The sequence below is a fragment of the Pleurodeles waltl genome, chromosome 9 (assembly GCF_031143425.1).
Source record: "Pleurodeles waltl isolate 20211129_DDA chromosome 9, aPleWal1.hap1.20221129, whole genome shotgun sequence".
NCBI classification, from domain to species: Eukaryota; Metazoa; Chordata; class Amphibia; order Caudata; family Salamandridae; genus Pleurodeles; species Pleurodeles waltl.
The window spans coordinates 1,122,717,899-1,122,730,922 of record NC_090448.1 but is presented as its reverse complement, the minus strand read 5'-3'; the positions used below and the strand labels follow the sequence as shown (position 1 = coordinate 1,122,730,922).

Here is a 13,024-nt window from a genome sequence, read left to right as displayed (position 1 = left end):
AGGAACACGTCCGAACCCGATGGCGGAAAAAAAACAATCTAACATGGAGTCGACGCCCATGCGCAATGGAACAAAGGAGGAGGAGTCCCTCGGTCTCGGGACTCGAAAAGACTTCTTCGAACAAAAACAACTTGTAACACTCCGACTCAACACCAGACGGCGGACTATGTACAACATGTGTATCTGCAGCTACACATGCCACCGAACCTGTGGTTTACTTGGGACACCTTGTAGGTGGAGGCCAAGTTCAGCCACTCCAGCCTAAGATCCAGACTATTCTGGACTGGGCAGCTCCAAAAACCCAGACTCAAGTCAGGGCATTCCTTGGCTTGACTGGTTACTATAGGAGGTTTGTGAAGGGATATGGATCCATAGTGACAGCCCTCACAGAACTCACCTCCAAGAAAATGCCCAAGAAAGTAAACTGGACTGTAGAATGCCAACAGGCCTTTGACACCCTGAAACAAGCAATGTGCACAGCACCAGTTCTAAAAGCTCCAGATTACTCCAAGCAGTTCATTGTGCAGACAGATGCCTCTGAACATGGGATAGGGGCAGTCTTGTCCCAAACAAATGATGATGGCCTTAACCAGCCTGTTGCTTTCATTAGCAGGAGGTTACTCCCCAGGGAACAGCGTTGGAGTGCCATTGAGAGGGAGGCCTTTGCTGTGGTTTGGTCCCTGAAAAAGCTGAGACCATACCTCTTTGGTACTCACTTTGTAGTTCAAACTGACCACAGACCTCTCAGATGGCTGATGCAAATGAAAGGTGAAAATCCAAAACTGTTGAGGTGGTCCACCTCCCTACAGGGAATGGACTTTATAGTGGAACACAGACCTGGGACTGCCCATGCCAATGCAGATGGCCTTTCCAGGTTCTTCCACTTAGAAAATGAAGACTCTCTTGGGAAAGGTTAGACTCATCCTCTTTCGTTTGGGGGGTGGGGGGAGGGTTGTGTAAGGAAATGCCTCCTTGGCATGGTTACCCCCTGACTTTTTGCCTTTGCTGATGCTATGTTTTGATTTGAAAGTGTGCTGAGGCCTGCTAACTAGGCCCCAGCACCAGTGTTCTTTCCCTAACCTGTACTTTTGTTTTACACAATTGGCACACCCTGGCATCCAGGTAAGTCCCTTGTAACTGGAACCCCTGGTACCAAGGGCCCTGATGCCAGGGAAGGTCTCTAAGGGCTGCAGCATAGCTTATGCCACCCTTGGGACCCCTCACTCAGCACAGACACACTGCTTGCCAGTTTGTGTGTGCTGGTGAGGACAAAACGAGTAAGTCGACATGGCACTCCCCTCAGGGTGCCATGCCAACCTCACACTGCCTATGCAGTATAGATAAGTCACCCCTCTAGCAGGCCTTACAGCCCTAAGGCAGGGTGCACTATACCATAGGTGAGGGCACCAGTGCATGAGCACTGTGCCCCTACAGTGTCTAAGCAAAACCTTAGACATTGTAAGTGCAGGGTAGCCATAAGAGTATATGGTTTGGGAGTCTGTCAAACACAAACTCTACAGCACCATAATGGCTACACTGAAAACTGGGAAGTTTGGTATTAAACTTCTCAGCACAATAAATGCACACTGATGCCAGTGTACATTTTATTGTAACATACACCCCAGAGGGCACCTTAGAGGTGCCCCCTGAAACCTTAACCAACTACCCGTGTAGGCTGACTGGTTTTAGCAGCCTGCCACACTCGAGACATGTTGCTGGCCACATGGGGAGAGTGCCTTTGTCACTCTGTGGCCAGTAACAAAGCCTGCACTGGGTGGAGATGCTATCACCTCCCCCAGGCAGGAGCTGTAACACCTGGCGGTGAGCCTCAAAGGCTCACCCCCTTTGTTCCAGCACCACAGGGCACTCCAGCTAGTGGAGTTGCCCGCCCCCTCCGGCCACGGCCCCACTTTTGGCGGCAAGGCCGGAGGAATTAATGAGAAAAACAAGGAGGAGTCACTGGCCAGTCAGGACAGCCCCTAAGGTGGCCTGAGATGAAGTGACTAACTTTTAGAAATCCTCCACCTTGCAGATGGAGGATTCCCCCAATAGGGATAGGAATGTGACCCCCCTCCCCTTCGGAGGAGGCACAAAGAGGGTGTACCCACCCTCAGGGCTAGTAGCCATTGGCTACTAACCCCCCAGACCTAAACACGCCCTTAAATTTTGTATTTAAGGGCTCCCCTGAACCTAAGAATTTAGATTCCTGCAACTTACAGAAGAAGAGGACTGCTGAGCTGAAAAACCCTGCAGAGAAGACGACGACACCAACTGCTTTTGCCCCAGCCCTACCGGCCTGTCTCCCTCCTTCAGAAGAAACCTGCTCCAGCAACGCTTTCCCTGGGACCAGCGACCTCTGAATCCTCAGAGGACTGCCCTGCTTCCAAGAGACCAAGAAACTCCCGAGAACAGCGGCTCTGTTCAACAAAGACTGCAACTTTGTATCCAGAGGAGCAGATTTAAAGACCCCTGCAATCCCCGTAAGAAGCGTGAGACTTGCAACACTGCACCCGGCGACTCCGACTCGAATGGTGGAGAACCAACACCTCAGGGAGGACCCTCCGGCGACTCCGAGACCGTGAGTAACCAAAGTTGTCCCCCCTGAACCCCCACAGCGACGCCTGCAGAGGGAATCCCGAGGCTCCCCCTGACCGCGACTGCCTGACTCTGAAATCCCTACGCCAGGAAAAGACCCTGCACCCGCAGCCCCCAGGACCTGACGGATCGGAACTCCAGTGCAGGAGTGACCCCCAGGAGGCCCTCTCCCTTGCCCAGGTGGTGGCTACCCCGAGGAGCCCCACCCCCTTGCCTGCATCGCTGAAGAGACCCCTTGGTCTCCCATTGAAATCCATTGGAAACCCGACGCTTGTTTGCACACTGCACCCGGCCGCCTCCGCGCTACTGAGGGTGTACTTTCTGTGTGGACTTGTGTCCCCCCCCCCCCCCCCCCGGTGCCCTACAAAACCCCCCTGGTCTGCCCTCCGAACACGCGGGTACTTACCTGCTGGCAGACTGGAAACGGGGCACCCCCTTCTCTCCATTGAAGCCTATGCGTTTTGGGCACCACTTTGAACTCTGCACCTGACTGGCCCTGAGCTGCTGGTGTGGTGACTTTGGGGTTGCTCTGAACCCCCAACGGTGGGCTACCTTGGACCCCAATTTGAACCCCGTAGGTGGTTTACTTACCTGCAAGAACTAACATTACTTTACCTCCCCCAGGAACTGTGAAAATTGCACTGTGTCCACTTTTAAAACAGCTAAATGTGTTTTATGTAAAAAGTATATATCCTATTGTGATTGTTCAAAGTTCCTAGAGTACTTACCTGCAATACCTTTCAAATGAGATATTGCATGTAGAATTTGAACCTGAGGTTCTTAAAATAAACTAAGAAAATATATTTTTCTATAACAAAAACCTATTGGCCTGGAATTGTCTCTGAGTGTGTGTTCCTCATTTATTGCCTGTGTGTATGTACAACAAATGCTTAACACTACTCCTTTGATAAGCCTACTGCTCGACCACACTACCACAAAATAGAGCATTAGTATTATCTCTTTTTGCCACTATCTTACCTCTAAGGGGAACCCTTGGACTCTGTGCATACTATTCCTTACTTTGAAATAGTGCATACAGAGCCAACTTCCTACAATGATGTCATACTGTTTATTCTGGTCACTATTTCTACTGCTTTTTCCAATGTTAGATTTGGAATGGATAATGAAGTTTTGTGCACCTTCCTACTATTAGTTGTTTTCATCAACTTGATCCCTTATCATTTCTTCTTTAAAAGCTTTGTATTCACAAGATACTGCCAAAATCCTAAAAGCCCCCCACACAACTTGCAGCTGATTCTCCTGTAATTTGAACTGGTTTGTAAAATGAATGCCTTTCCTTTATGACATTCTTGCATGCCTTACATCTTGGGTCAAGAAATTTAATAGCCAAACCATATCCGTCAATAATACCACCTCTTTCACCTTCTAATGCAACTACCTCTTGGGGAACGTTTTTTAGAATTGTGTCCTTCTAGCCCTAAACAGTGCAGAAGAATCACAAATATTTTTCTTTTGTGTAAATGGATCACCGTCTAAAGAATCCAGATATACTTCAAAACCTTCCTTCCACAATTCCCAAACAGATCCATAGGGTTCGGAGAAACAGCAGGAGGTGGAATTATTGAATGTTGCAATTGGAAGAGAAATTTGAATTATAGATATATAGTGTGCCCGTGACACAAAGTCTAGGAAGCAAAGGCACAAAGACATGAGTTCTATACCTCAAACTGCAAAATTGTTCTGGCGTTACACCTTAAAAATGTATGTCAAAAACAGTCCACTACAAATATATGACGGAATTGGATTCGCCCATCACAGTCAGGGAAGAGACACTTAAGAATTTAGGTGGTGTGCGTATCACTGAAGATATCACTATCTACGTAACAAATCTTGTAATATGCCTTAGTTTCAAAAGGTGTGCGAATCACTGTTGGGAAGATGTAAACATGCTTAATTTACACGTTAAATGGTGTGCGCATCACCGAAACGTTGTACAAGGGACTTGTGATACGCTTTTAAAGGTGTGTGTATTACCGATGGCACTATGCAGCTGGGTGGCGAAGGAAATTACCTTCCCAAAATGGCCTACAGCACGGAGAGACAACATGAAAGAGTCGAAGAGCTTGTAAGAACTCCTTAGAATGCAGAAAGTCTTGTGGGGTAAATGCCCCCATGGACACGCTGAAGTTGCGCTGATAAGCAGCTTCAATGTCTTGCGCGTGTGTTGCACATATTGTTGACACAAGGACTTGCCTAACTCCCGAAATTGTTCTGGGACGCTGAATCTCCTCAAAGGCAGAAAACACATGCAGTGGAAGGTGGCTCCAGGTCAAAACAGGCGGCATGACTCACCTTAGAAGTAGCTGAAATAAAACCACATACCAGAATGCACACGTGGTAAAGTTGATGTAGGAAGTTGGCTCTGTGTGTACTATTTCAAATTAAGAAATAGCATGCACAGAGTCCAAGGGTTCCCCTTAGAGGTAAGATGGTGGCAAAAGAGATCATTCTAATGCTCTATTTTGTGGTAGTGTGGCCGAGCAGTAGGCTTATCAGAGGGTAGTGTTAAGCATTTGTTGTACACACACAGGCAATAAATGAGGAACACACACTCTAAAGACAATTCCAGGCCAACAGGTTTTTATATAGAAAAATATATTTTCTTAGTTTATTTTAAGAACCACAAGTTCAAGATTTACAAACAATACTTTAAATGAAAGGTATTTCACTCGGTATCTTAGGAACTTTCTATCAACCCAATATCATCTACAATTTTGGCAAAAATGACAATAAGCTATTTTAAAATTGGACACAGTGCAAAATTCAACAGTTCCTGGGAGAGGTAAGTATTTGTTAGTTTTTCAGGTAAGTAAAGCACTTACAGGGTTCAAAGTTGGGTCCAAGGTAGCCCACCGTTGGGGGTTCAGGGCAACCCCAAAGTTTCCACACCAGCAGCTCAGGGCCGGTCAGGTGCAGAGGTCAAAGTGGTGCCCAAAACGCATAGGCTTCAATGGAGAAGGGGGCGCCCTGGTTCCAGTCTGCCAGCAGGTAAGTACCCGCGTCGGAGGGCAGACCAGGGGGGTTTTGTAGGGCACCGGGGGGGACACAAGTCAGCACAGAAAGTACACCCTCAGCAGCATGGGGGCGGCCGGGTACAGTGTGCAAACAGGCGTCAGGTTCGCAATAGGTTTCAATGGGAGACCCAGGGGTCTCTTCAGCGATGCAGGCAGGCAAGGGGGCGCTCCTCGGGGTAGCCACCACCTGGGCAAGGGAGAGGGCCACCTGGGGGTCGCTTCTGCGCTGGAGGTCGGATCTTTCAGGTCCTGGGGGCTGCGGGTGCAGTGTCTTTACCAGACGTTGAGTTCTTTGAAGCAGACAGTCGCGGTCAGGGGGAGCCTCTGGATTCCCTCTGCAGGCGTCGCTGGGGGGGCTCGGGGGGGGTCAACTCTGGCTACTCACGGGGTCGCAGTTGCTGGGGAGTCCTCCCTGTAGTGTTGGTTCCTCGCAGGTCGAGCCAGGGGGCATTGGGTGCAGAGTGGAAAGTCTCACGCTTCCGGCAGGAAACGTGTAGTCTTTAAAAGTTGCTTCTTCGTTGCAAAGTTGCAGTCTTTGCGCAACAGGGCCGCTGTCCTCAGGAGTTCTCGGTCCTTTTAGATGCAGGGTAGTCCTCTGAGGCTTCAGAGGTCGCTGGACCCTGGGGGACGCGTCGCTGTTGCAGTTTTTCTAGAAGTGGGGAGACAGGCCGGTAGGGCTGGGGCCAAAGCAGTTGGTGTCTCCGTCTTCTCTGCAGGGCTTTAGGTCAGCAGTCCTTCTTCGTCTTCAGGTTGCAGGAATCTATCTTGCTTGGTTCTGGGGGGCCCTAAATACTCAATTTAGGGGTGTGTTTAGGTCTGGGGGGTTAGTAGCCAATGGCTACTAGCCCTTAGGGTGGCTACACCCTCTTTGTGCCTCTTCCCTGAGGGGAGGGGGGCACATCCTTAATCCTATTGGGGGAATCCTCCATCTGCAAGATAGAGGATTTCTAAAAGCAGGAGTCACCTCAGCTCAGGACACCTCAGGGGTTGTCCTGACTGGCCAGTGACTCCTTGTTTTTCTCATTATCTCCTCCAGCCTTGCTGGCCAAAAGTGGGGCCGGAGGGGGCGGGCATCTCCACTAGCTGGGATGCCCTGTGGCGCTGTAACAAAAGGGGTGAGCCTTTGAGGCTCACCGCCAGGTGTTACATTTCCTGCAGGGGGAGATGAGAAGCACCTCCACCCAGTACAGGCTTTGTTAGTAGCCACAGAGTGACAAAGGCACTCTCCCCATGTGGCCAGCAACATGTCTGGTGTGTGGCAGGCTGGCAAAACTAGTCAGCCCACACTGGAAGTCGGGTATGTTTTCAGGAGGCATCTCTAAGATGCCCTCTGGGTGTATTTCACAATAAAACGTAAACTGGCATCAGTGTGCATTTATTGTGCGGAGAAGTTTGATACCAAACTTCCCAGTTTTCAGTGTAGCCATTATGGTGCTGTGGAGTTTGTGTATGACAGACTCCCAGACCATATACTCTTACAATGTCCAAGGTTTTGCTTAGACACTGTAGGGGCATAGTGCTCATGCACATATGCCCTCACCTGTGGTATAGTGCACCCTGCCTTAGGGCTGTAATGCCTGCTAGAGGGGTGACTTATCTATGCCATAGGCAGTGTGAGGTTGGCATGGCACCCTGAGGGCAGTGCCATGTCGACTTAGTCATTTTCTCCCCACCAGCACACACAAGCTGGCAAGCAGTGTGTCTGTGCTGAGTGAGGGGTCCCCAGAGTGGCATAAGAAATGCTGCAGCCCTTACAGACCTTCCCTGGCATCAGGGCCCTTGGTACCAGGGGTACCAGTTACAAGGGACTTACCTGGATGCCAGGGTGTGCCAATTGTGGAGACAAAAGGTACAGTTTTAGGGAAAGAACACTGGTGCTGGGGCCTGGTTAGCAGGCCTCAGCACACTTTCAAATCATAACTTGGCATCAGCAAAGGCAAAAAGTCAGGGGGTAACCATGCCAAGGAGGCATTTCCTTACAGTTGCCCTGCCAGAGATCCCTCTTAGCCAATACAGAAATGTGCTTTTGTTCAGGTAAGTTTATTCAAGTACCTAAACAGCAGGACGATGACTACAACCCCTTGCCACCAACCCTCCCTTCAACTCTCGTTCCCAGCCATTCCAGGGAGAACCCACTTACATTCTACGCTAACAATCTTACACAATAGATATTTATACATTATAAGAACCCTTCATATCTTCCACCCCTAAAGTACCACCAAACGTAAGACCCAACAGATATTGGCATTGATCTTTCTAGAAGCAATATAAGCAAAGTCCAAAACACATTGAATGCTCAAGTTTGAGATCATTTTCCCTTCTGGACCTACCTCCTGCCTAGTTTTGCGGTAGATGTCAGGAAGGTGCTTCACCAACTTCTCCATTTACCCCCACTGAAGATGTTCATACTTGCCAAGCAGTTCAATTGAACTGCCAATCCTCCAGAGTGTCTGCATCCGCCACAAGACATTTCCAGGCAACATCAATTTTCTTGATCTCCATATTTGAAGAAAGAGCATCCTGTTGCTTATGTTGAGGCCCTCTTCCTGGCAGTATTTTTGGCATAACCTGTCCCTTGATACAAGTTGGGTCTGGTGTTGCCTTACATTTCTTTTTAACCTATCAGCTGACTGCTCGAACATTGACTGTGTCTTTAATGCTTTCAGTATAACTTTTCACCTTGGTCCTCAACATTGGTAGGTACTGGACAGAGCTCTTGGTTTCAGAGAGGGTTTCAACTTCTTGGTGTTAAGCGTCTGCCGCATGACTGCATAATCAGCAGTGCTGTTATCTGGTGGAGTGTAAGGAAATGCCTCCTTGGCATGGTTACCCCCTAACGTTTTGCCTTTGCTGATGCTAAGTTTTGACTGAAAGTGTGCTGGGACCCTGCTAACCAGGCCCCAGCACCAGTGTTCTTTCCCTAACTGTACCTTTGCTTACACAATTGGCACAACCCTGGCACCCAGTTAAGTCCCTTGTAACTGGTACCCCTGGTACCAAGGGCCCTGATGCCAAGGAAGGTCTCTAAGGGCTGCAGCATGTCTTATGCCACCCTGGGGACCCCTCACTCAGCACATGCACACTGCCTCACAGCTTGTGTGTGCTAGTGGGGAGAAAATGACGTCGACATGGCACTCCCCTCAGGGTGCCATGCCAACCTCACACTGCCTGTGGCATAGGTAAGTCACCCCTCTAGCAGGCCTTACAGCCCTAAGGCAGGGTGCACTATACCACAGGTGAGGGCATATGTGCCAGAGCACTATGCCCCTACAGTGTCTACGCAAAACAGACATTGTAAGTGCAGGGTAGCCATAAGAGTATATGGTCTGGGAGTTTGTCAAACACTAACTCCACAGTTCCATAATGGCTACACTGAAATCTGTTTGGTATCAAACTTCTTAGCACAATAAATGCACACTGATGTCAGTGTGTAATGTATTGTAAAATGCACCCAGAGGGCATCTTAGAGATGCTCCCTGAATACCAACCCGACTTCTAGTGTGGGGCTGACCAGTTTCTGCCAGCCTGCCACAACCAGACGAGTTGCTGGCCACATGGGAGAGTGCCTTTGTCGCTCTGTGGCCAGGAACAAAGCCTGCACTGAGTGGAGGTGCTTCACACCTCCCCTGAACTGTAACACCTGGCGGTGAGCCTCAACGGCTCACCCACTTGTTCCAGCGCCCCAGGGCATCCCAGCTAGTGGAGATGTCCGCCCCTCCGGCCTCTGCCGCCATTTTTGGCGGCATGGCTGGAGGAGATAACTGGAAAAACAAGGAGGAGTCACCCACCGGTCAGGACAGCCCCTAAGGTGCCCTGAGCCGAGGTGACCCCTGCCTTTAAAAATCCTCCATCTTAGTTTTGGAGGATTCCCCCAATAGGATTAGGCCCCACAGCAACGCCTGCAGAGAGAATCCAGAGGCTCCACCTGACCGCGACTGCCTGTAACAAGGGACCCTATGCCTGGACCAAGCACTGCACCCGCAGCCTCCAGGACCTGAAGAAACCGAACCTCAGTGCAAGAGTGACCCCCAGGCGACCCCCTGCCTAGCCCAGGTGGGGGCTGTCCCAAGAAGCCCCCCCTGTGCCTGCCTGCACCGCTAGAGTGACCGCCGGGTCCCTCCATTGTTTCCTATCTAAAACCAGAGGCCTGCTTTGCACACTGCACCCAGCCGCCCCTGTGCCGCTGAGGGTGTGTTCTGTGTGCATACTTGTCTCTCCCCCCCCCCCCCCCCCAAGTGCTTTACAAAACTCCCCTGGTCTGCCCCCCTGAGGACGTGGGTACTTACCTGCTGGCAGACTGGAACCGAAGCACCCCCTTCTCCATAGGCACCTAAGTGTTTTGGGCACCTCTTTGACCTCTGCACCTGACTGGCCCTGAGCTGCTGGTGTGGTAACTTTGGGGTTGCCTTGAACCCCCAACAGTGGGCTGCCTATGCCCAGGAACTAAGACTTGTAAGTGTCCTACTTAACTCACAATCTAACCAATACTTACCACCCCGAGGAACTGTTGATTTTCGCACTGTCTACTTTTAAAATAGCTTATTGCCATTTTAACAAAAACTGTATATGTTATTGCTCTAATTCAAAGTTCTTAACTTACCTGTGTAGAGTACCTTGCATTGTATGTATTTACTTCAAATCTTGAACTTGTGGTTCTAAAAATAAATTAAGAAAATATATTTTTCTACATAAAAACCTATTGGCCTGGAGTTTAGTTTTTGAGTGTGCACAACAAATGCTTAACACTACCCTCTGATAAGCCTACTGCTCAACCACACTACCACAACATAGACCATTAGAATTATCTAATTGTGCCACTATCTTACCTCTAAGGGGAACCCTTGGACTCTGTGCACACTATTTATTACTTTGAAATACTGTATACAGAACCAACTTCCTACATGGAGGTTGGGATTGTCTTGAGGATTTATATGGTAATCTTCACAAGGGTCGTCTCCTTCACACGGTGTGACAGACCTACTATGGTTCTTAAGGATTAGAAGGGCTGCCTCGTTCATTGTCCGTGTGGTCAGAGTCATATCAGAACTGAGGTGATTGTAGCAGCGGCGGTGATGAAGGCTTAAGAGATGCTGGGGGAAGAACTAGGAAACATAACCCGCAACACTCACAGAACAAAAAAGCACCTATGAACATGTCAAAAGCAGCAGAATATTTAAAAGCACCATATTGAAAGTATATTTGGCAAGTTTGAAAAATAAAATTATATACAGTATGTAATGCATATTCGTTAGAAATGGCCTTAATAAGATAGAAGAAGTAAATTGTGCTCTGAAATAAAGTGAGATAGCTGGGGATGGATAACGGCGTTCCAGAGTCTTTGATAAATAGTGTAGCAAAGAAAAAGATTGGTAGTAAAGAGGAAGGGAAGGAGCTCTAAAGAAGGATTTTGACTAAAAGAATTACAATTACGGATTCAAACTCTTAAGGACATGCAGCATGAGGTAAGCCTACAAGGAAGCAGTATAGCAGCATTTATCCTCCCCTTAAATGTGCAAACATAGAGAAGTCACTAGCTACACCCTTTGCTCTCACCACAGTAACTGACACAGCCTGCTTCCAGAGAAAGTGTGCTTTGATTTCCATTGAAGTTGGTGTCCACACAAGGGTGCATTCTTTGTCAGGGTGACATGTTCTGGCTTGTTCTTCTGAAGTTAGGGGGGCCACCTGACAATAACCACCAATCAGACCCAATTGTGCAGCCTTCAGTCTCTCTACCCATGTTTATCCTCGGTGAGATCTAGCCTGGATCTGCCCCTCTCCCAGAGCAAGACCTCTGTTGCCCTACCCACCTAGGATAGTTCCTTGATAGAAGGCTATGACCCTCCCTCATTAGATTGGGACCAGACATGTGTAAGCCCCCTTCTAATGTACAGGTGCATTGCTGGGGATTCCTGGCCTTGCCAGCACCAAGAAAACAATTGTGTGGGGTTACCAGCACTAAACCCACCTGAACTACTCATGATCAGGAGGCAAGCTAGCTGGCAAACACTGGATTCCGAGACTACAGGTGTGTACAAGAGCATTAGCAGATGTACAGGTGATTGGGGCTGGCAGAGGATCTTAACAGAAAAGTGATCCCACAGACTCCAAGGACACTTATTCATACATACAAATGCTGTGCTCTCTTTTGCGCACAAGTTTTAGTTTTGCATAGGATTCCTCCCAAAACGTTTTAGTGCTTTTAGCATATATTGATGGCAGAGGAGCTGTATTGAACAACAGACAATGGACAATCTGCCACATTCAGTATGAATAGGAATGTGTCTAGCTCCATAAAAGAATCCATTCACGTTACGTGCAACCTTTTGTGGTATAATCTAAACTTCACAACAATTATTTTCCTATGCAATAGTTCTTATTTTAAAACATTACTAGTTTAGACACGAAAACATTTCTTACCGTGCTACTACCAAGAACTGGTCTATCTGTTTATCCGTTAGTGGATTAAATGCTTCCCAAACTTTAGTTTCAAGCATTGTTTGGTCTCTGCCATCTTCTTCACCTGGGGAAACACAAATTCAATAAAATTCAGCCTACACATGAATGTAACCTGCTGTTACTCTGCTTCATGCAAATTAAACAAATGAATACCAGATTCACTAATCAACTGAGCAGTAAATTATATCCTGGAATGTAGGTTGTGTGGCATTAGCACACATGTATCTACAACATATGCATTTACCATGCATCAATTACAATGCAAGGCCTTTACTACAGGTTGCCTTTACCACGCAAACCTTCACCACACATATACCTTATACTTTTACCATGCACAACGCAAGGTAAGTTTATGTAAGGTAAGTGAAACCTCCATAGATTTGTGAATTACTTTTTTTTTTAATAAAGGAAACCACCCCCTCATCATTTTTTAAAAATTATTCTAAAAATAAATATTTTTATGTAACCTTACCACTTAATTCCCTTAGCCACCCCTACACCAAAAAAAACCACCCGTACCACCCAATTCCCTTGACTGCTTCTGTGCCCAGGACATAATGGTTACGTCCTGAGGCACAGTGCTTGTGTGCCCAGGACGTAACCATTACATCCTGGGCACAGAGCCCAGAGGGAGCGCTAGCGCTCCCTCTGTGGGGTTCCCCCCCCCACACCCCCAAGGCAGGGATGGAAGGGGAAGCCCTTCCCCTTCCACCCCAACCCCCCCATCCCCCCTGTGACGTCAGCGCGCGATTGTGCGCTGATTGTCACAAGGCCTCCTCCCATCGCGCTGGAAGCTCAGCTTCCAGCGCGATTGGAAGAGAAATGCAAAAGCATTTCTCTTCCGATCACGTGGAGGAGGCCGAGAGACTTCAAAGGGAAGGAAAGTTCCCGTTGAGAAACCTCTAGGCGCCAGGGCAAAAAATATATATAAATTT

General features: G+C 48.4%; 1 protein-coding gene across 5 annotated transcripts in view; it reads right to left on the bottom strand.

Annotated features, from left to right (window-relative positions):
* MTA1 (metastasis associated 1) overlaps positions 1–13,024 on the bottom strand; it is a 555,902-nt gene that overhangs the window by 300,740 nt on the left and 242,138 nt on the right. For all 5 annotated transcript variants that reach the window (XM_069208854.1, XM_069208851.1, XM_069208852.1 and 2 more), the window contains exon 7: positions 12,051–12,153. In XM_069208854.1, the coding sequence (XP_069064955.1) occupies positions 12,051–12,153 (103 nt within the window). The remainder of the gene's footprint in view (positions 1–12,050; positions 12,154–13,024) is intronic.